Here is a 23005-nt window from a genome sequence, read left to right on the forward strand (position 1 = left end):
CATACTGCTTCTATTGATATGTTTTACTATTATATACATCCTATGTAATAAAAAACATGAAATGTTCCATATTATTTCTACGAAATATGTGAAATATTGGTTTATGAAATGTACAGTATTCTTATTCGACTGCTGGGATAGGCTCCAGCCCACCCGCTACCCGATTAACGGATTGACGGTATAGAAAATGGATGGATGGATGGATTTTATTTACATTTTGCACTGCTTCCCAACGTTTTGGGAGGAAATTATGGTTACCCAAAGCCACAAACACACAAACTCACAAGTGACCAATTCTGAAATCGGCATCAGTGTCATGACTACTTAGTTTAACGTGAAACTTGTCTTTTTTTTGCCAACTATAGCAACCCAAGTTGTTGATGCTCACAAAGAGAAAAACTGATTTGAGCACCTTATAGTACAGACTACAAACCTCTGAAACCCTCCCCATCAAGTCCACGAGCTCACCCTCTCACATACGTTTGTCTTTCTTTCCACAGGCTTCATTTAATATTTGTGCTTATTGTGCTGCTGGTAAATTATTTAATAGCCTTGGGTGTTATATATCATTCATTTATTTAAAGGGCTCATACCCAGCTCTCTGACATTTCAGCTCTCTGTTTTGTTCCTCGTCTTAAATCAATAGTCCCTGCCATTGTTAAAAACGATAGCTTCTTAATATTTACATCCCAATATTTACTGTTTTTATTCTTAATGCCCAGAATGTGCTTCAAGTCCCTCTTGTTGGAGTCATCCTCAGCCTCTTTCAACTACAGCCCACTCTTCTCTTTTTTTCCTGTTTTCCCTCACACAACCCTTGTGTCTCCCAGTGCTTTTTTTATCCACTCACAAATGTATTGGTAAAATTCGACGATGCGCCTAGTGCCAACTTGATAAAAGCAGACAAAAAGGCAGATTTTCTGGCACACTGGCTCAGAAGCACTGACGCAAGAGCACATGAATTTGCACTGATACACACAAGTTCTGTCCCCATTTTTCAAGGATTGTCTGTTTTTCCTTCTCTGTTATTTTATTCATTTATAGTTGTACTTTCTGAATTCTATTCATTGTGAAAAAAAAAAACACTACGTTGCAATAGCTTTAAAAACTAAGATGAACCAGCCCATATTCTTATGACCTTGTACTTTTAGGAATGTTATTAGAGCATCTGTGGCTCTCAGCTGCCAGTTTGCTCCACTTTGAGGAGCAAGTTTTTAAGGATAAGAAAACTCTTAGGGAAAGCGAGGAGGGTTTTGTGAAAAAGACGTCTTGAACATCATAGGATTTTAAAAGGGGACCTCCAATGTGGTTGTATATGAGGCTTAATGTGAATATCCGTGTGTGCACCTGGTATATAAAAGTGTGCCTCTTCTACCGAAGTTATCAGTCTGCAACCAGACTCCTCATGGCCTGGGAGTTAGGGGCTGTTTTAAAAGTCTGCACTTCTTTATAGCTTCAAATTCATAGCTTTATTGCTGTTTTGCTGTGGTGTGCAAAAGAAGGTAGATGGAATTTCTTGGCCCTCGTGGCAGACAGCACTTTCATACCCCCATATAGACCCATCAATCCATTGTATAGTTATTTTTATATGGTTCTATTCTAAAGTTGACAAAGACTATTTTGTAAAAACAGTTGTTGTGTTTTTTGTCACTGTTTGTTAGAAGTTTTAGGATTAACTTTTTGTTGCAGTTTAATTTTCTGCAGCCCAACTCTGGCCTGGTCGCAGGAATGTTTTAGGAGCAATTTCACGGAGCCACTTCAGTCCAAAGAATGAGGGACAAATTGAAACAAAGGAAATGTTGCAAATATAAGAGTTGGGAAAAGTGTTGGCTTAATAACAGTGTTATAACAATGACAAACATCTGTGTTATTGATTGCGGTTTTGTTTTTGCTCTTGTGATTGATGTTTCCGTGGCCCATTTTATCAAGCTGTACTTACCCAGGTCAACCAAGGAATAAAGTGATACAAGATACCAAGTCAGTATTTTCTAACCTTACTCTAAGAGATTGAGCATCCTAACGACAGAGGCAATAAATTATAGATATGGAAAACTTTACCATTCTTCCCTCACATAAAGCTACAGGAAGCTGAGAAGTGAATTGTAGGAGAAGACAAGCATGCATTCATCAGTGCGTATCACTGTTCTTCTGCCAAAGACAACAGCTTATACTTCTCCACATCCACACTAAAACATAAGCAGGCATAGATGTTGCATTACATCAATGAGATGACACCTGCAGCCTGTTCAAGTTTGCAGTGTGTAGGATTTATTATGAAATCTAATGTCAGAAATGCAAATTGATATCCACAGTGATGCCTTCATCAGTGAAGACTCATGAATGAAAATAAAAAACATGTTTTTTTGCTCCTAAAATGTTTCTAAATCAGCCCTGAACAGACAAACTCGACAGTGGCTCCGCAGATGTTTTACCTTGGGTGATTACGCAGGTTGTATTAAGTTTATTGTTAACTGCAAATTCACTGCTGGATGTCACTAAGGTGCTATTTCTTGAATGTTGCTGCCAAACAGGTGTTTTTACTTACGTCAGTGCAAAGATTGTCTCACCCACTGAGCTTCTAAACATTTTACTAGCCAGCTCATTGAAAAATGTCCACAAGAAGTCCAGAACCAATACTGCAGACTTTTGCATTCTCACACCTCTGGGCCCCACCTCTGGGTCATCTAAGAAACATTCTAAAACAGCAGTGCCTGTATCAACACAGTTAAAGTGACCAAACTTAGGCTCTAAAGATTAAACATTAAACCTTCTCTTGTCATTAAAGGCTCTTGTCATTGACATCATGCTTGAGTAAATCTTTGAGCCTGGTAAGATGAGCTGAATCCATATTCAGATCCTTGGAGCAGAGTGATGCATTCGTTTTGTTTTCATTCTTATCGCAGCCGTGCAGTTCTACCGTCCAGTGCTGCAGCGAGAATAAGGCAAAGCAGTTCAGCCCTCTGTGTCAAACTCCAACTATATTCAAAGGTGGAACCAAACAGTTGCTATGACAGCAACTGGGCAATTCACAGTAATTGTTTTGCTACCCGATGTGCATCAAGTTCTCAAACACTCTCAATTTCAATGTAACTATTTATGTCACATTCGCTGTGAGACAAATCCATCACCAGTGGACTGCACCTATAAGCATTTCCAGCTGTGGCAATGATAAAACATTTTCTCTTCCAAATCCTCAAAAAACAGCAGCGCATCATCACTGCTCACTGTCACGGTTGGCTTTGAATGGTTCACACACTTTGCTCTGGTGCTGCAGTCATTTGTGTTATCAGTATTTGATAATCTCCTTAAATATAAATTACTCAGATTGTGTATTTTTACACACCTTTAAAAGACTTGTCTTCAATAGTAACTAAAAAAGAACCTATTTAGTTTAAATCGACTTTTGTTTTAGCGTCAGACTTGTTATTCATTGCTGTATGATACTGAGTTTCCAGTCTAATATAGTTTAACTAAAATCCTATGCAGAATGTAGGGATGTTTCAGGGTAGGGATGGTGCAAAGTACATAAACACTCTTTTTGTGATGTAGTGGATCTGAGCACACTAGCTTGACAGTTGCATTATTTGAAAGATAGCACACTAAGGTTGGCTCCAAAATACATCACTGCCAAGCGCTTTAAATCTTCCTACAACATCAACTAAACGACAAAACAAGACATAAATAAACTGGCACTCGAACACAGAGTTGGTTTTCTGAAAGACAGGTTGTAAATAGGTGTGTGTTTGGTGCTGTGTGTGTGTGTTGTTTTTCATTCAGTTTTTTTGCTGGATACAGCAGATTAGCAAGCGTCTGTTGTGTCTTTGATTTTAGTGCCTGGCTCTGCTTCGAATGCACAAATCTCAGTTTTCATTGAAGGCAGTAAACCCTATATGAACCATGACCTCCAAAGGAACATATGGGATGCTTTCAGCATTCTTCCTCACTGTAAAGTCTTTAGTCGGGTTCTGTGAAGCAATAGTAATACATTTAAGTGATTTAGTGATGCCCTTGTGTTTTCAAGGCATAGATTTTTAGAAATGTCAAAGCAACAAGTGCCAGAGATGTGTCACATTCCCTCAAGTCTCATCTCCTACATTGCTTTGTCACACTACCATTTGTTGATACAGTAATGCATTGCAAAATGTGTCTTTTTCAGGAGAATCCCTATGTCATGCTACGGCAGAACCACCAAGAACTTGAGGGAAATGAACGCTACGAAGGCTTCTGTGTGGACATGTTGAAGGAGCTGGCAGACATTCTCAAGTTTAACTATCGCATCCGGCTGGTTGGGGATGGAGTCTACGGGGTTCCTGGAGCTAATGGAACCTGGACCGGCATGGTCGGGGAGCTTATCTCCAGAGTATGTTGATACATCCTCTTGCTCAGATTTAAAGTGTAACCTGCAAATAATAATAAATGCACATCAATACCTTAAGTACATCCCATAGACTCTCATGTAAGCGAACATACAAATAAAAATTGGATTGCTCAGCTTTCATTTAGTTCATAGCTTATGGATTTCCTTCAGTTTTTCACTCAGCAGTTGGCCTTTTCAGCCTAAGTATAGTATTTTTCTAAGTAGTCACAGCTTGTTGGTGGCGTGTTTTCTGTCAGCTCCTTTCCTCAAGCTGTCTGAACTGACCTTAACAGACTTTCCCCCCGAATCCATCTATGCTATTGCTATTAAATCTCTGAGTGAGGTCTCGCATTCTTGCGGCTATGCTGTGAATAGCTGTTAACAGGCAGATAAGGTTATATAAGGGGATAAGAAGGGGGTGGAAAAGATTTTAAACTGGTATGAAAAAGTGAGTAAGAACGCAGGGGTGAGAAAGAGGAGAAAGGGATGATGTGGAGAATGACTGAGCCAATCCTAAGAGGTGATCTGTCTTAATTCTCTGGGCTAATGGAGGGCGAAGTCATAAAGTATGTAAAGCAAGAAGTGCCTGCTCTTGTTATTGTTACAGCTTTGCCCCCTGTAAGTTTCGTTTGAAAGGCTGACCTTCAGAAAGACCATAGTTTAACTCAACATGTGGCTCTCATTGCAGTCTTTGCAATGCAGTGGCTGACAAAGAAAAATAAAAAATAAACACATTTGAGTTATTTGTCATGCAACAAGGGTCATCTGGAGGAGTATTGCACAGTTAAAGAAAAATGAGTAAAAAGATACAATAACAGCTATGCCTGCAAGTTTAAAGGATTAGTTGAAAAGATATGAAACACACTCATGGTAGTAGCAGAGGAAGACAGCCTGACAATATTCCAGACAACAAATACCTGTAGAATTTACGCTGGTCATATTTTCACAAAGTGAGGGGGATTTTTTTGACTGGTGTGAGACAGCCTGCACAAACTTTCAGTCAGCCCAGGAGGAATCCATACTGAAGTCAGAGTAAAGTCCTGGTTAATCCATAAAGCTGCAGTTACAGAACAGAGCCATGTTACATCTCCACAGACTAAACCCTTGGAGTAAAATGCAGCTTCCTAAAAGGCCATGTTTAATTCATCTTTTCTATTCACAAGTTTTGCTTTTGACCTTTAAACCGGATTAGCACGATATGATTGAATGCAAGCGGAAACCGTGATGATGCAATATTGAGCAGCCAACGAAAAATTGTGTTTTTTAAATGATAGCTGAAGGCATATCAGCAGGCGGGCAAAGGACTCTAGTAATCTATATTAATATTCTATTGTCACATGAATATTTCAGTGGCTGTTATGACTTTGTGTTCATTTTTCAAAGGATCAGTGACTTCCTCTGATAAAATTGCCTGACTATTTGTTCCCTGTGTGTCTTTCTTCTGGTACTGGGAGCAGGCAATCTGACTTTTAAACAATGGAGAGATAGAGGGGGGGGCAGCTGATGACGGAGGGTTAAAGCCTGGGGGCTGGCGATAGGGCAGCAGGAGCAATTTGGCTTGAGTGTGTAGTGTAGGCAGCGGCGAGGTTTAAAAGGTGGAAAATTTAAGAGTATTCATGAATTTGAACACAGGTCAGAACAGACCTTTAGATATAGCATTTTAAACTTGTTTCAAAGGTTACAAAGATTATGAACCCATTTTCATTTCTTATCCAAAATGCTTCTCTATGTAAATGAGATTCCCCGTGCATTCCTTAACATACAAACAGAGTGCTCTGGATTTGAGCGTCTGCACTGCTGCAGCAGCGCTCCCCTCTGCTCACTCTCATCCTCCCATTCCCCACCATCTCCCCAATCCTCTTAGCCCTCCTGCAGCAGACAAAGAGCAATGCTTTACTGCTTTCACTCTTTGCTCTGCAGGGAGATAAAAAAATCCCTTGAAGTTGCACTTTGCTGGCCTATATTATTAGTAGAAAGCAATCCAGTATTCAGCTGCATTGACCATTTCTACATGTTCGTGTGTCTGTGTTTTTCTAAGTGTGTGTTTTACCAGCCGTTGCTTTGTCAAGTGATTTGTCTTGACAGTGCTCTCTTTGGCAGCCACAGTGGTTACTCTGAGCTCTCTTGCACCCTACACACTCGCACACACACACACAAGGCCAATGCAGGATTATCCTCACCAGAGATAGCGTTATTGGTGGACAAAGAGGCTAAAGGATACAAAAAGGCATTATTGGGGTTTTGGCAACCAATAGCCCTCTTATTATGTCATCCTTATCTTCTTTTCAAGTGTTTGTGTCATAAAAAATGATGTTATTGCTCAGTGCTGCCTTCAAGTTATGTGATACTACTTGCTTTTCAGAAAGCTGACCTGGCAGTCGCTGGCCTGACTATCACAGCAGAGCGTGAAAAGGTGATCGACTTCTCCAAGCCTTTTATGACCCTCGGGATCAGCATCATGTACCGTGTCCACCTGGTAAGTTACCTCCCACTTCCACTTTCTTTAACCTATTGAACTTGCTCTCATACAGTTTGCAGACATACGACAGTAGAGCCACTCACCCTGTGTGGTGTAGTCTTTCCGTTAGTCTGTCTAAATCCTTCTGGAACTTCAATTGGACCTTTTTGCTGTGCCTTACATTTCAGCTGCTGCTTTCTCCTTTATCTGTCCATTTTCATGGCTCTGCCATCCTTTTCATACTTTTACTCTTCCCTTGCTCTTCCTCCCTGCCGTGTCATCTATTCAACTATCCGCTTCTTTTCACTTCTCCTGTGTTTTCCCATTTCCTCCTCCTGCTTTTGGAGCCCCACTATCCTGGTGGCACCAGATGGTGTGTTTTATAGTGTGAACCTCTTGATGAATGTAGCAGTTTCATCGCTGTTTTGTGCTTGCTTTCTGATTAGATTTGGCCATCTTATTCACACAAGCAATATCCTCCATGTGCAGCAAGTCCAAGCAAGAAAGAGTGAAATAACAGCAGTCCAAGTGGACATGAGCGAGAGTTTGCAGAGTCAGTGGCCTATTAATCATCACTCTTGCCCCAAAACCCAAGAGAACACCGTGGGCTCCAGTTGCACTGGCCAAAGTTCGCACTGAGGTGCTCTGGAATGTGCAAAACCTAACATTTTTGTAGTACCCCAGAGGGGCATTTACTTCCGTTCCCTTTCCATCTTGCTGCTGTCTCCAATTCTTGCAAACTTCCATCTTTGTTTCACCTGAGAGACTCAATTGAGTGCCAACAGTTTGGGAGAATCAATCGATTGCAGCAGGTGCAGCTTTAAATGGGCTGCTGGGCAGGATATGACCTCAGAGGTGGGAAGCAGGCAGGTGGTAGCATGAGGAGATGATGTGGAGCTGACGTTCCCATAGCACTGGCACACAGAGTCAAAGGTCTGAATTAGATTTGACTCGACCCAAATGATGCCAATTTTTTTGGTAATAGGTCAGCAAAAGAAACAGAGATAACAGTGTCTGAAAGGGTAGAGGGAAAAGAGGAGGATAAAAGATGAAGAAGGCCAAGATCCGCTGTCTTTTTCTCTCTCTTTCCATCCCTCATTTCCTGATGCTCTCTTTACTTTCCCATTGCCCCTTGGCATTTTCTTAGATCTGCTTCACAGTGGTCCCTCGACATGCTCTGAAATTCGATATTTGAATTTCTGTGACTGCACTTGTTTAGTTCTAATCCACTGACTATTGATCTGAGCCACACTGATTTCTACAAGGGGGTCTGCTGCTTATTTCAAACATAAAATGAAAATTTCAGTCTGATCAATAGGAATAGTGAATGCGATAAAAATCAAGTGCCTGCAGGGTATTAATTACCATTTAATCTTCTTTCTCCCCCTAGTTGGTAGGTATGTATCATACATCTTTCTCATCCCCCTTCCACTGTTTCTCTATTTTATTGTATTGTATTATTGTTATACACCTTTTTTTGTTTTGACATTCTTTCTGTTTTCTAAAGATGTGACTTTTTTGATCAATGTGGATGATAGCTCTTTCTTAAAACAAGAAGATAAAAAGGAATAGAGCATAATCCTCTAAACTGCTCAACCTTCAAAGCTAGCTCTTCCTTTAATACGAATTGACACCAAAGGCAAGAAAACTTAATAAATGCAGCACTTGAACACATCTGAAGCAAAGCTCTCCTGGTTCCTGTATTATAATAACTGTCAACTGCCATGGTCACGCTTTCTGTGGAGTGTTGAGGACAACGATGAATCGCAACACTTAATTACCTGCTGTGTGGTTTTGTGTGAGCATGTTACTTTACACAAAGAGACAAGGAAGTTGATTCTCTGGAGGGACCACTGTTGCCTTGTTTACTCCTTCTGGGGTACTGGCTCTACAATAGAAATATGAGAAAAAAAATCTCACGACAGTCTTTATCTTGTCTGCAGAGGAACGTCTTTGTTTTCAGCAATCTTACCAAGCTATAGTGTGGCAAGTTGGGATTGGTAGCTGGTTACTACTATATACAGTGATATAGTAGTGCATGCTATATGATTTGGTAAATGATGCGCATGAGATTTCAAGTGAAAGAGTAGTCAAAATGTATCACTGTAGGCCTGAATTCAGCCTCAGATTTACAAACTCAGATGCCAACAGAGGCTTCTGTCTATCCCATCTCATAAAAACCTTCTCTTTTTATTGCTTTTAGCATCTCTACAATAAATAACCATATTCTGTATCCAGTGCAAGTTCTTTTATTCAAACAGTTCCATTAATTTGACGACTTTGACAAAGGAAGCACATTTGTGTGTAAAACAGAAAAGACCGTGATGCTTAATTAGACATAAGAGTTAACTGGGGGTGCATGCAAGCTGTGTCAGATTCAGCAGCTGCCCTGAGGGCAAAGCATGCCATAATGAGCTTTACTGACTCTCTGGCCACACACGTCCTCAGACAAAATCACACAAGCACAAATTTAGACACACACACCCGCATAGTTTCACACGTGTGTACAAATCACCCTGACATAAAGCCAGACAACCTGGCGAGCTCGAGAGGCAGCAGGATGTTGCTGCAAATGTGACCTTGTGACCTCTGCTAAATCAACTCCTCTCCACAGATTGTGCATGCAGCCGTTTCATCAGGCGTAACAGCTGACAGCATCTGTTCTGATACAATTAGCAATGTGCACATTATTAAAGAGCCCAGAGTAAAAGTCAGAAGGCAGGTAGACAGAGGGAGGGATGTGAAGAAAGGTACCATGAGAGAGAATGGGCAAGAAATGGGTTGACAGAGAAACAGAAGGGAAGCTTAAAGGACAGAAATCTGAGATGGTGAATGTGGGACTTCAAATGACAATAGGAAGTCTCCTTCAGTGAGTCAGTATACAGGCAGACAGCTTCAGGGGGCAACAGTGTGGTCTGAATACCAAGAGGCACAATGACTTGGTGAAATCCTTGACTGGATAACCTCACCGGCTCCTTCAGCCACCCTCCTGGCATGCAGGCAGTCCCACTGCGAGGGACAGCAAGAACAAGGGTATCGCAAGGTAAAATGAATGAGTTCTTGATCCACATGTTGTGAGACATATACTTACTGTAGCAGGCAGCAATTCTTTGCTTTTTTATTTGTTGAGATGTGCTCATAAAAGCAGGTCATAATGGTTGTTTTGCCATTTGTGCTTCATCTGCATTATCTCACCTCCTTCTATGATTTGGTTCACTCCTTCCTATCATCATGATAAAAGAAAAAACGTACATATAATTATTCCCTGCTGCAATAAGAATTTAATTGATTCAAACACGGCAGCGAATGGTTAAATGAGAAGAGACAGGGCAACCTGTCGCAAAAGTGAACATTCATAAACGCACATTTAGAGCTTGTTGAATTAAATTCATCCAACAAAAAAACTATTATTGTCAACACCGCTAGTTTGTTTGGTCGTTACATCTGTTTTAAAGCCTCTCTTCCGAGTGTTTATCTCCCTATGAGCAGTCGCTACCAGATTAGCAGTGGTTGCTGTGTTTTTCCCTGCCTTCAGAGAACTACCTGCTGCCTCTGTGCAGAGCAGAGGTGCTCCTTTTACACTGGGTTGCCCCAAAGTGCATACAGTATTTTGCCTTGTTGGAGATGACTGACAGCGCAGAGAGCTGCTGACAAGATATGAGACAGAGGCACACACAAACACAAAGCTGCTGACAGTCTGTCTTGCACCCACAGACTAACCTTCCAAAATAAAGAGAGTAGACCGGCTATACGTCCGTGAGATTAGTGTTTAAACAACAATCCCAGACCATCTGGATGAACTTCTGCTCTTTTTAACCTCTTCTTCTTTTGGGGGCCCTGCGCTGGGACCGGGTGTGTTTGTTAAAAGAATTCAAACAACAGCGTTTTATTTTTTTAGGTTTCCAAGCATGCCATATTCTCTGAGGAGGTGTTATTTTGCACTTGATTTCTATTGCAACAAATGCAAAAGGTAAACAGTTTTGCATTTATCCAGTGAGTGTGAGGTTTTTCAGTTTTTCAGTTTCTGACTGGAATTTCAGGATGTTTCTCAGGTTATTTAATCTTATTTAAGGCCATTTTTAAAGGATTATCCTAGCTTGCTCTGTCAAGTCACAGCAACATCCTCTGTACCACTGATATCTTATCAGTGGTATCTTATCATTATGATATCTTATTATATATTTGCAAAATTTGCAAACATGACTTCTATATCCACTCTCTTTTTTGTCCCGTTTATGTCCGCTCTGATTTTGGTCAGTCAGCTGCTGGATGGCCGGCCTGCTACGTTTTCAGGACAATCCCTGGCCTCATTTGACCGCTATCTGGTGCTGAACAATTAGTACAGAGTGGGTTTATGCAAGGAGGAGTGGAGTGAAAAAAATTGGGCTTCTGAGGGCAGTGAAGGTGAACTAAAACTGTCAAGCTGCAGCAATAAAATCAAAACAATGAGCTGAAAGTTGTTAAAACATTCAGTAGGGCCAAGAGGAGCTACGGAGTCGAGTGAAGATGATCCGTTGGTTTGCCAGCAAGAGGTCCTCTTCACGCAGTCATCTGATCTGATGTTAATGAAAGAATTTTACAAGATTTGATTAAACTTAAAACATTTTATATTAGACACCATGGTGGCAAGGATCTATTTTATCACATACTGATCCGTTTTATTAACTCAGTTTTATGAAGGTCTCAGTCTGACCGCCAATGTTTTTTAAAATGTAACTAGAATAATGATTGCGGAGAAGATATCCTTATATGTTTTTTGAAAATGTGAAACATTTCACTCAGTTTTTTTATTTGCATATCTGAATCTCTGAGTGCTCATTAGTTTGTCTGCTGCAGCTTCTCCTATGGATGATCTCTCCTCCGAGTCCTGAAAACATAACTTTGTCTGAGTTCCAAATCAATTTATTACACCACAAACGTCAAGTTTGTTGAGCAGCACCATTCCTGCTATTTTCATCTTTTCACTGTACTGCTTGTCTCTTCCTATCATTTCTGAGCCTCTCTCCAGCACCTTCTCCTCTCTGCCATCTGTTAGTATTATATTCTCATGTTTTTGCAGTTCTCTTCATCTTAATAATGGCACCTTGGTGGAAACTTAAGATGTGGGCACATGGGGCCAGCAGTTCGCAAAACGCTGCTTCAGCATGCACTAAACTGGGCCAGCAAACAGAAGGGGTCATGTCAGCACATACTGCTGTTATCCCACTAATGTCACTGCCAGCTACAGGCGACTTGGCTGCGGTACCTCCTTTACAACAGTGGTCTACCTCTAAGAAAGCCATCTTGTTTGAACGCTCTACTGCTCTATTTTCAGTCAGCTATCATCATTATAGTCATAAGCAATTCCACTCTATAGATAGAATGGCATACATTATGACTGGCAGACTGATTTGTATCTTGCTAAAAATTATACTGGATCCGATTCTCCTCTCCTGCATTCTACACCGTTCTTATTTTACTCAACCAGGCTAATATGCAAGTGATTACAGACGCATTAATGAATTTTCATTTCTCTGCAAGTCTGAATAGGGATCCGTTTATCATAGCAAATGCCCAACATAATAATTTCACCCTCTTTGCCTCAAATTTAATTTTGAGAGGCCTCAGAAATCTATCACTGCAGTGTTCTGGCCTGCGTGAGCTCCCCATGGAGCACATAATTGAGTATATTTCCATAAAAGTGATTTGGGCTTGTTTAGGTAGGCTCCAGGATGCTGCCTGTTGTCGTAGAAGCGGAAGATAAGGAATTTGTTCAAGATGTATAGTGCGTTTGTCTCATAACAACCCTCGGACAGTTGGTTGTTTGATCACCTCCACTCTCAAACTGTCCTCTCGGTCGCGACAGCCACCTCCATTTCACAGTCATTAACAGATGGTGGACGTGCATCTGTGTATAAATGGCTAATATTCCCTCGGTGACTGGCTATAAGCTGCGGATGTACGCAAGAAATACTATATGCACACACACAAACAAATAAATAAGCACACACACTCATACTGACACTGGTTCATCAGTAATTGGTTTCATTTAGAGGACAATAGCTGTTGGTGCTGGATAATGAAACATTTGAAATTACCCTCTGTATTCCCATTGGACTACTGGCTGCCGACCTTATTTCAGCCGCTTTATCTCCCGGTTACCAAACCAAACTGATATATGACAGCTTGTAGCTGCCTCGGCACTGCTAGCCCTTTTGCTCAAGCCAAAGCTATTAATCTCCTTTGCTTTTTTTTCCTCTGAGCTGGGCCCCTGTGCAGCCCCGGTCAAGTATAGGTCATGGAAATGAAATTGTGTTTAATGTAGCTGTAATAGTTTAGCTGATTATCTAACCTTCCGCTATCCAAAGCATGAAGCCTTATGGGAAGTGCAAATGCTGCCTGTTACCTTACTCTCTTGTGATAACCCCTAGTTATTCTTTATAATTGGACCTGATACTATGCCGTGTAGCTTTTATGTAAAAGCACAGCATACGCCAGCTTAATCAACAAGAAAATGTTGTCAGTTAATATCTGTAGTTTTCATATTTTGCTCAAATTAGAGGTTCTAATCTTTGGTGCTGTATCAGTTTACAGCTGCATGCCACTCTGCTGACTGTTCGCGGGTTTGTGCTTTTATGCAGTGTTGATCTGAATGCTTACAAACAAATGAGATACACATAATTATAGTGATATTACTTTTGGACAGGAAAATCTATGCTTATCTCATCAAATCCCTTTATTTACTGCCACAGTCACCTTTCTTTTATGTTCTCCAAATTAAGCAGGCAGCAGTCAAAGTTAGGTAATGCAGACCAAATTGGCCTGAAGCAAAGCAATCAACACTTTCATTCAGCAACATTTCTTTTTAATTAATCTTGGCTGTGAATGTATGGAGGAGACTCTTCAAACTGTTTTCTCACATGCTAATTATTTCATTGTCACCTTTACAAGTAAGTATTTAACCTCTTGCTCCTCCTTTAGGAATTTGGACGTGGAATTAAATGAATGCTTGGTCTGTGGAAAATTGAATGATTTCAGCTCTGTACTTTATGTGTAAATTTGTTCTGTTTCAGGGACGTAGGCCAGGCTACTTCTCCTTCCTGGATCCCTTCTCCCCTGGCGTCTGGCTCTTCATGCTTCTGGCCTACTTGGCTGTCAGCTGTGTCCTCTTTCTAGTGGCCAGGTAAAGAACTTGGTCTCTACAGATGAGAGGGGAAAGGAAAGAACAAGAGATCAAGAGAGGGTTGTGTACAAAGAGTAAAAACACAAAAAAGGTTTGTTAGGGGAATACATGGGGCAGGAAACAGGTGTCTGCTCTCTTGCTTCTGTTCACTTTCTGCGGTTGATCTCCCTCATCTCATTGAAAAAGATGTTCTCCTCCCAGTGGTTGGTCTCAAGCACCACACTGCCACCTGCTGGTCAGGGATGGTACTGGCACAACTGCTGCTGAAATTACAGTGAAAATATCAAATGACAAAAAAAAAAAGAGCCAATTATATTACACAGCAGCTTGCAAAATTGAATTAAGTTTCCCAGAGCGGTGTATATACTGTGCCTCTGAAGAGACTTCTGTGGGTGGTATCAGTGTTAACTACACCTATAGAGGCTGAGTTATGTGATTTAATGATCCTGGCTGTTGTGTGGAAAATAATATATATGCACTTTTCCTGCATTTTTTTTCTGGATTCCACTGTGGATAATATTCCGTGATCAGATTAGGCAAGGCAATGATAAAATGTATAAATGAGATTTTAAATTCATAGATAAGATTTATGTGTCTCAGCGTGTTTTGTTTTGAGCTTTGCAACTTTCTCATTTATTTTGTTTGAACAAAAGGATATCATACTGAATAAAATAGATTGTTTGCTCAGTCTGCACATAACACAGTTTTCACATATCACGCAGCAGAATTTGAGCCTACAAAATACACAGTGTACAGTAATCAGCATATGGGGAGTGAAAAGGAGGTTGGTTCTTTCTCCAGAGAGCCAAGGTGACTTTGTGCTCAGCTGGTTGTTAGAGTCACTTTCCTTCTTGTCATTCACTCCTCTCTCTGTCTTCACCTCTCTCTGTCCCTTGGGTTTTCACTAATGTTGGCTGCATTTCTTCTGTCTCTGTTTGTTTTTGTAACCTCTGTTGTCCCTTTACCCCGCAGACTTACACCATACGAGTGGTACAATCCCCACCCTTGTCTGAAGGGACGCTGTAACTTGCTGATCAACCAGTATTCACTGGGCAACAGTTTTTGGTTCCCTGTCGGAGGCTTCATGCAGCAAGGATCCACCATCGCTCCCAGAGCTCTGTCCACACGTTGTGTCAGCGGAGTTTGGTTAGTATTTATGATATCAGCAAAGATATACACACATTCATTCTCTTCTCGATTTTGTTAATATTGCTCCATCAGGGAATGCATTTACTTGATGTGATCTTGCAGTCTGGATGACTGAGAAAGGTTTGAATTGTACATTTCTGCAACAGCAGATATGTCCGATCTAAACATGTTCTGAAATTCAGTCTCACTACCAGTGGTCACACACTCCAGCCTTGACAAGAGCCTCCACGGTTTAAAATAGCTGTTCTTTGTACAGTGCCCTAAAGCTAACCAAACACAAGTGAGCATAAAACAAAACTCGCCATGTTCACAGACGACTTACAAGAGACCTGAACCATAGCGTGCAAGGAGAAACTGAAAATAGAAAGATACTGTGAAAAATACAAAGGACATGCTCTGGGCTCCAACCCAGGTTTTCCAAACAGGCCACTGTTAGGTATCATCATCCTTCCAACCTCAAAGCTGCTGGTTAATACTGAACGTGTTAATGCCATGTCAATCAGTTATTTTCATATTTGATTCATATCGGCAGATATGCAAAAATATCCTTTGTTTATATTTTAGAGGTTTAGAGAGGTCGAGATTACACTCATTGGTTGTTTTCAGAAGCATGAAATAATCCATTTTTACTCCAGTATGTGAGTTGGATCTGGTAGTTTCACTCCAGATTTTCAGGACATCAGCTTTCAAGAAGAGATAGTGAAGTAATTTGTACATGTGCATGTTTATTTCTCTCTGTGCCCTTTAGCTAAAAAAAATCCCCAAAACCAAGCATTGTCATCTTTTGTCCATACACAAACTTCCTCCACTACATCATCCACTGCATATCCTACTGTGTCCTCTTGTCGCAGGTGTGCGGTTATTTTAGTCCTCCTACACTTTGACCCAGATAATCTGTCTTCATTCAGCAGCCTGCACATTTACATATGTTTGTAGATGAATACATATGTTCTTTATCCCTGCCTTCCTACACAGGTGGGCCTTTACATTAATCATAATCTCCTCGTACACTGCCAACCTGGCCGCCTTCCTAACAGTACAGAGGATGGAGGTGCCAATAGAGTCAGTAGACGACCTAGCAGATCAGACAGCGATAGAGTACGGCACCATGCACGGAGGATCCACAATGACCTTCTTTCAGGTGAGAGCTTGCACACGTCACAATTAAAAAAAACGCTTGGAGTTCCTGTCAAACAAACTTATGGAGGCGCAGTCTCACTTGAGAGCCTCCTGTGATCAATGAGTCATCAGAGGTGTGATCCTCATCATCACCTTCCTGTCCTTTCTGTCATCTTCCCGTAACCACAGGTTTTATCTATTTCTTGTCTGAACAGCCATTCAATATCCCTTCTCTCAAGGGGATGGGGGACACTGTCCGCGCCCCACACTATCCTCTTTAATCTTTTAGACTTGACCGTAAAGAGAGACAGAAAAAGTGGAAACAGGGAGAGTGGGTGTTGCTGGGGCAAGGGTTGGTGAATAATGGTATCCGGGGAAGAGAAAAGAGACATTAGCCTTGTAGTCCGCTGTTCTTGTACATCCACTGGACCTTGAATAAATCGAGGAATACCAAGATTTAATTTCTACTACAAAACTTGCAGCTACTTAAATGGTAAAAGTTGTGCTGAAGAAAAAACAGATTTCAGATTTTGAAGTAGTATTTGCAGCTGATACATGTCTACCGTCTTTCTTCTTTGCAGAACTCTCGGTACCAGACCTACCAGCGGATGTGGAACTTCATGCACTCAAAGCAGCCCAGCGTGTTTGTGAAGAGCACAGAGGAGGGGATTGCTCGCGTCCTCAACTCTAACTATGCCTACTTGTTAGAGAGCACCATGAATGAGTACTACCGCCAGAGGAACTGTAACCTGACTCAGATCGGAGGACTACTGGACACCAAGGGCTATGGCATTGGCATGCCAGTGGGTGAGTTGGAAGTAATAAGGATGAGAAGAATTAGAAATGAGGGAAGAGAGAAGACAAACTTAACTCAAATAGTGAATATAATGCGTGCTGCTTAAAAAAATTACTAATTGAAGGAGTGAAGGAGAAAAATGGTTCAATATAAAATTAAGGCAGCTGTGGGCAGACCTAATGGTTTCACTTAAATGCACCAATTCATTTACAGTGAACCTGCAAACGGGGATAGAAAAGCGCGAGCATTAGTTGGAGAATGAAGCATGAATGTCATATTGGAGAGTAACATTGCAAAGTAAGGTCTCAGTAGAGCCAAACTTTTGGCTGCTATCATCAAAAAGTGAGGAACTAAAGAGACTTGCTGCTTGACTTTAATCGAGCAGCTGCTTCCTTGCTGTGATTGATGAGAAAGGGAATTTGAAATATTGTTCCAGTTAAATGTTAAACTGTTTCTGCGAGACTCACTTCCTACTCTGAGAGTAAAAACATAAGGTTTACTTACACTTTGATCTCAGGCTTAGTCAAACTGCAGAGGGGGGAAAACATACCTTCAAGTAAACAAGATTAATTTCAAGTCCTTTGATGTTTAAAGGATATAAATCCACTTTTTATTGGATGATGTTCCAAACTACATACTGTGATGGGGCCGGTGCAGCATTTAATCTTATATCTGAAGACTCCCTTTTATTGAATAACATGATTCCTTATTTACCACCAGAAGAAGAAAAAGTAACATGCTTGCCCTATGATGTATGTTAATGGAACATGGCTGATGTTTTTGTGTGTCTTAAGTTATTCACATCCACAAAACTTTGTAAACCCTTTAGAATTATCTGTTGTTATCATTGACTCTATTTGTCTTTCATCGTCCGAGTAAAAGTAGTAAAAGCAACAATGGTCTTAAAGTTTTCTTCAGAGGTGGTTTTGTAACCAGCCTGATGAGCATGTTCTTTTCTTTTTCTGAGGACCTCAAAATCTCCTTTGTTTGTGCCAATTATACGCTTAAGAAAATGTGTTGTGAACATCCATCCATTTTCTATACCCGCTTAATCCATCGGTCGGGTCGCGGGGGGGCTGGAGCATATCGGGTGAGAGGCGGGGTACACCCTGGACAGGTTGCCAATCCATCACAGGTGTTGTGATCTGATATTCAATTTTTTTTTTCTTTAGTGATGAACTGCAAGTGAATACTTTGTTTTCTCTGTTTGTTCATGTTGTCTTATAAAAAGCAATTTATATCCAAAGATATGGTGGGTTATCCTCACCGCCTCTGCCATGTTGCATTGGCACGGCATCTTCAACTGATGTCACTACACACTGGACCTTTAAATAAAACAAGGCATCCACTGATAAATGATCCTTATCTCGTTCATTTAATAAACCTGAGTCTTGCTTCTTAAAATCTCGTAGGTTCATCTCACAAATGAGTTTTCCCCAAAAATCAATGACAGAGTTCTTTATGTTCTCTGCTTAATGTACTTTTTTGGAACGTGTGTGATGGAAACAATGTTATGAGCTTTGTCCTTCTCTTCTTCTCAGGATCAGTGTACCGTGATGAGTTTGACCTCGCCATTCTCAAACTACAGGAGGACAATCGTTTGGAGATTCTTAAGAGGAAGTGGTGGGATGGTGGCAAGTGTCCAAAGGAGGAGGACCATCGTGCCAAAGGTCTTTATTTTTCATTTTTCTTAGCCTCATGTTAATTAATCATCGCTTTTGCCCAATTCTTCCACGTCTTACCTTATCCGGCTGCCATGTTTCCAGGTCTGGGGATGGAGAACATAGGCGGTATCTTTGTGGTGTTGGTGTGTGGCCTGCTGGTGGCTATCTTCATGGCCATGCTGGAGTTTGTCTGGATGTTAAGACAGACGCCAGGAAATGAGGTGAGAGAGGGCTATCTAACCTGCATCTGCTTTGTCTCCCTCTGCCCTCCCTGCACCCTCTGTATTGTGGAGATGAGAGGTTGAGATGACAGGAAGTGTAGCAGACATCTTTTCCCTCCACTTGACAGTGCCTTTCTTCAACCAGCTAGCACAAACCAAAGATATACCTCACATTCAACGCATTCAGATCCATGTGTGGTTTATTTGTTCTATTTTGATGGGAAAAGAATATCCATACACAAAGAATATCCAGGCAGTAGAATAATGATTGTTGTTGGCTCATAATGCTGGTGAACACGTGGTTACAGTGTGCTGCAAATTAGAGTTTGCTCATAGTTGTGGTTCTTTTGAAAATGTTTTAAACTTTTTATTCTAAAAGGATAACTTTCAACGCCCATCTTAAAGTTCCAGATCTGCATGCAAAATCCAACTGAAAGAGATGACAAGTTATTCCATACAGAGGGTGTATGATGGGCAGTAATGGTCTAGTTGTGGCAGTTGGCCCGATCTTTGTATTAATTATGAGCTGTCAGTAAAGCCAGTTGTTGGAAGTAAAAGAGAATTTTTAAAAGAAAGATTTCTACTTGATTTAGTTTTGAGACAAAAGAGCTCTGAGTATTTTTCACTAATCCTATAAACTGGATAATAGATCAATCAGAGTCAAACATCAATCTTATTAATTCAAATCTGAAGCTGGAATGAGAAGGAGAGAGCATTTTAAGGCGTGTGATCAAATATCATTTTCATCAGAACATTTCAGTGCTTGTGGAGCAGCTCTGCTGGAGTGCTCTTAAGGCTGGGATGCCATAAATCCAAGACAAAATCTTTATCCAAAGACAGACGTGCATGCAGTAATATGATTATTTGGATGTTACTCATTTAAAAGATACTTGATAACTGTCTGGCCCTGCACAGTGTGTTTTCAATTCAATAAATATCCAGAATGAGAAAGTCAAACACCAACTCGTGTGATTTCTTCTTTCTGAACAGCACCAACTGATGTTCAAACTTGTGAACTTTTGTCTTGTACATATGTGTGTGAGTGTTAAAGTATTAGTACCTGCGTGCATCTGTATGGTTGTTCTTGTGCTCATGTGCAGCTTGTGTACCCTCCACATGAGTTGCAGTGACTTTGCATACAGCATAAACCATGTGGAGCGCTTACTCATCGTTCAAAAAGAGTAAATGTGTGTCTTTCATGTGAGTAAGATTAATATTTGATTAAGTGCTATATGTGTTGTTATTTTTCTGTTGTTCCCACTATTCACTGATCATAGAGGTAACCATGAATTGTATGTGTTATGTGTCTGTGGTGTCCATCAGTCTGTCCTGATCCAGTCAGTCAGACAGTGAATTGTCTGGCCTTTCTCCCTTTCTCTCCCTCTCTTATTTCCCTCTACCCTATCTTTTTCTTCCCGTGTGTGTGCTTGCAGCAGTCAGTGTGTGAGGAGATGCTGCGGGAGCTCCAGGGTATCGTGTTTTGTCGCGACAGCCTTCAGGTGAGGCGCCGGCGGTCGACGTCGATGCTCCGGCCGCGACCTTTACCTTTGGAGGAACGTCGGGCGCGAGCCGCTGCCGTCAGCCTCAGCAACGGCAAACTGTGCGGGGGCACCGGACTGCCTGAGCCTCTCTCCCACAGACTGGCGCAGGAAGCTGCCCTGGTAGCGAGGGGGTGCAGCCACATCCGGATTTGCCCCGAGTGCCGACGCTTCCAGGGACTGAGGATGCGTCCCGCAGGGGCCACTGGGGCCCTCCCATCTCCCACACACAGTGAGGAGAGCATAGAATGGGACAAGACCACAAATAGCAGTGAACCTGAATAACGCTCGGGTAATCCAGCAGGACAGACTTTTCCAGCAGCCACCTCCCTTGTTTTGAGGAATCAAAGACCATGTGGTGTTTTGATTCAGCAATTCAGAGTTGTTCTTGGAGGGCAGGACAATGCTGTGAGTTTTGTTTTGCCTTAGAGGCAACAGCCTACGGTCAGTTTTTGGAATCTCTTGGAGCAAATTCTTTTTCCTTGATCAGAGAAAAAAACTAATGAATCTGTCTCATTGTGGTCTGTCCCTGTTGGCCCACTGTACCCTATAAAACAGGACGGACAAAAGCAGCTATGGGGCATTTGTACTATGCAGTATTTTCAGTCATTTATCATTGTGCTGTTTCTTTTTTTTTTCTTTTTAAATTATTTTTTTGCCCTCTGTTGGATTATCAGTACTAAATATTGTTTCTCTATTGTTAGAAAATAAACTTTAAACCACTTCTTTTTTTTTTATCCTACAATTTGCTGTATGAACATGTATTGCCTCTATAGAGCTGCAAAGGTACTATTGCAAGGTAATTCTTCAATTTTTTTTTAAAGTGCCAAACTCCATACGTATTACCTTGTGTCTGAAGATAAGCACCACAGCCTTGAGAAGACAACAAACTCAACTGAACCTTGAAAAACAAACACACAAACTTCTTTTATAGTTCAAATATATTACTAAAAAATGTTTTAACCGTTGGTATCTCTGAAAGACAGCGCTGCATGTCCAGAGGTGTTGGCAGGTGCTCACCGAGTGATTAATTCTTGAAATGGTGGCTGAGTTGTGACCTGAACTGAAAGAATTTCTGCTTCAAAACATGACAGCCACACACAGCAAACACACCTCCAAAAATGACATCCATTCATTTGCTCATTCCTCTGTGTCATGGCGTCAGGCTCTCCTTTAACTGTTTGCAGCATTTGACACATTTATCAGACGCCCTCTTAATGCTCTGTCACTTACAAGTACATACACGGTCTCTTGCACAGTAAGAGCTTAAAAGAGGCTATTTTCTGCTGCTCACGTAATCAGGGATGATTTAGCTTTGCCCATGCATGAATCAAACCCAGCAAATGTTTTAACCAACCAAAAACATTGAGCCCCTGGAAAAAATATAGGCGATTTTGTATTTGACTTTTAAATGTCAGGGTAGTTAAACTTTATTTAATGTGCTGTTTTACACACTACTTAGAAGTGTATTTAAGCCCCCGTCAGTTAAGATATGCTCTGACATTTTCGTACTTTATTTTGGCAAAACACCCAAACCAAACTTGGAATATATTAATCTTAGGAGACTGAATTTCTGTGATGCAGGTAAAAGCTAAACAGTGATTCACTCAGTTTTACGTTCTGTTGTATTTGATGTAAGACTAAACAGATTCAGTGTTTCAGTTTGGTTGTAGTTGTTGAAATTTATTTTTGCCTTTAGCTGCGTTTTATCAGAAGTGAAACAATGAGAACAACCACCTACAGCAGGATTCTGAAGAACCAGTTACTTTCTGCACTGACTGCAGAGACACATGACTCACAGTCGCTCCTTGGACATTTTTGCATCTTTGAAGCTGTTGCGTTCTGCTAACCTGACTGTGGCGCAGTGAGATTCAGAGGTCATCCGCTTGTCTACACCCCCGTGTACTTATCTCTGATGTGTCCATCATTTTAAATCTGCACATCAAGTTCTGTCAGTCACAGTCCCTCAGAAGTAGGCCACTGCCTCCACACAGTTTTTAAAAAAAGTAGACTGCAACATCTCTTGTACTTTTATTTGCCACGCTGGCTTTCCATCTTCATCAACTCTGCAAGTTGTCATGGTTAGAATTTCTTCTATTTAGGAAGAAACCTAGAGGAAAAAAAGATCATTTTCCATATCTAAATGTGTTTATGTTTATATAAGATCATAAAGAAATATCTGATTTGGATCAGACATTCGTATGTGTGCTCATGCTGTCTGTTTGCTATTCAATTGATCTGTAATTTGTGTTTGTTTTTTTAAAAACTACATATTCACACTGACGTTCTTTAAACCGTCTTCACGGTTTTCCGTTATTCCGATTATTATGTTTGACCCACAAATTGTGTGTAAATAGAGCCTGGTCAACAGGGTTCCCAGTAATGGTCAAAATGTTTTTTTTTTCATTTCGGGAGTAAGCTTGTTGGACATTTATTGTGTTGATAGAACAGAGATGAGCAGACTCCCATATGTTAAATGTTTATATGGAAACATTTAGACTCACCTAAATTATTGACGCATTCGCATATTGTTGGCAGAAT

General features: G+C 40.9%; 1 protein-coding gene across 1 annotated transcript in view; it reads left to right on the forward strand.

Annotated features, from left to right (window-relative positions):
• The window catches only part of grik4 (glutamate receptor, ionotropic, kainate 4), a 216195-nt gene extending 193545 nt beyond the window's left edge, over window positions 1-22650 (forward strand). Inside the window, exons 12-20 of the mRNA XM_072392488.1 lie at window positions 4157-4360; window positions 6720-6833; window positions 13868-13977; window positions 14950-15123; window positions 16102-16267; window positions 16827-17052; window positions 18583-18711; window positions 18808-18926; window positions 20360-22650. Of these exons, the coding sequence (XP_072248589.1) occupies window positions 4157-4360; window positions 6720-6833; window positions 13868-13977; window positions 14950-15123; window positions 16102-16267; window positions 16827-17052; window positions 18583-18711; window positions 18808-18926; window positions 20360-20749 (1632 nt within the window). The 3' untranslated portion in view covers window positions 20750-22650. The remainder of the gene's footprint in view (window positions 1-4156; window positions 4361-6719; window positions 6834-13867; window positions 13978-14949; window positions 15124-16101; window positions 16268-16826; window positions 17053-18582; window positions 18712-18807; window positions 18927-20359) is intronic.
• Window positions 22651-23005: the final 355 nt, after the last annotated feature.

The sequence above is a fragment of the Leuresthes tenuis genome, unplaced genomic scaffold (assembly GCF_036924035.1).
Source record: "Leuresthes tenuis unplaced genomic scaffold, fLeuTen1.0.hap1 SCAF_9, whole genome shotgun sequence".
NCBI classification, from domain to species: Eukaryota; Metazoa; Chordata; class Actinopteri; order Atheriniformes; family Atherinopsidae; genus Leuresthes; species Leuresthes tenuis.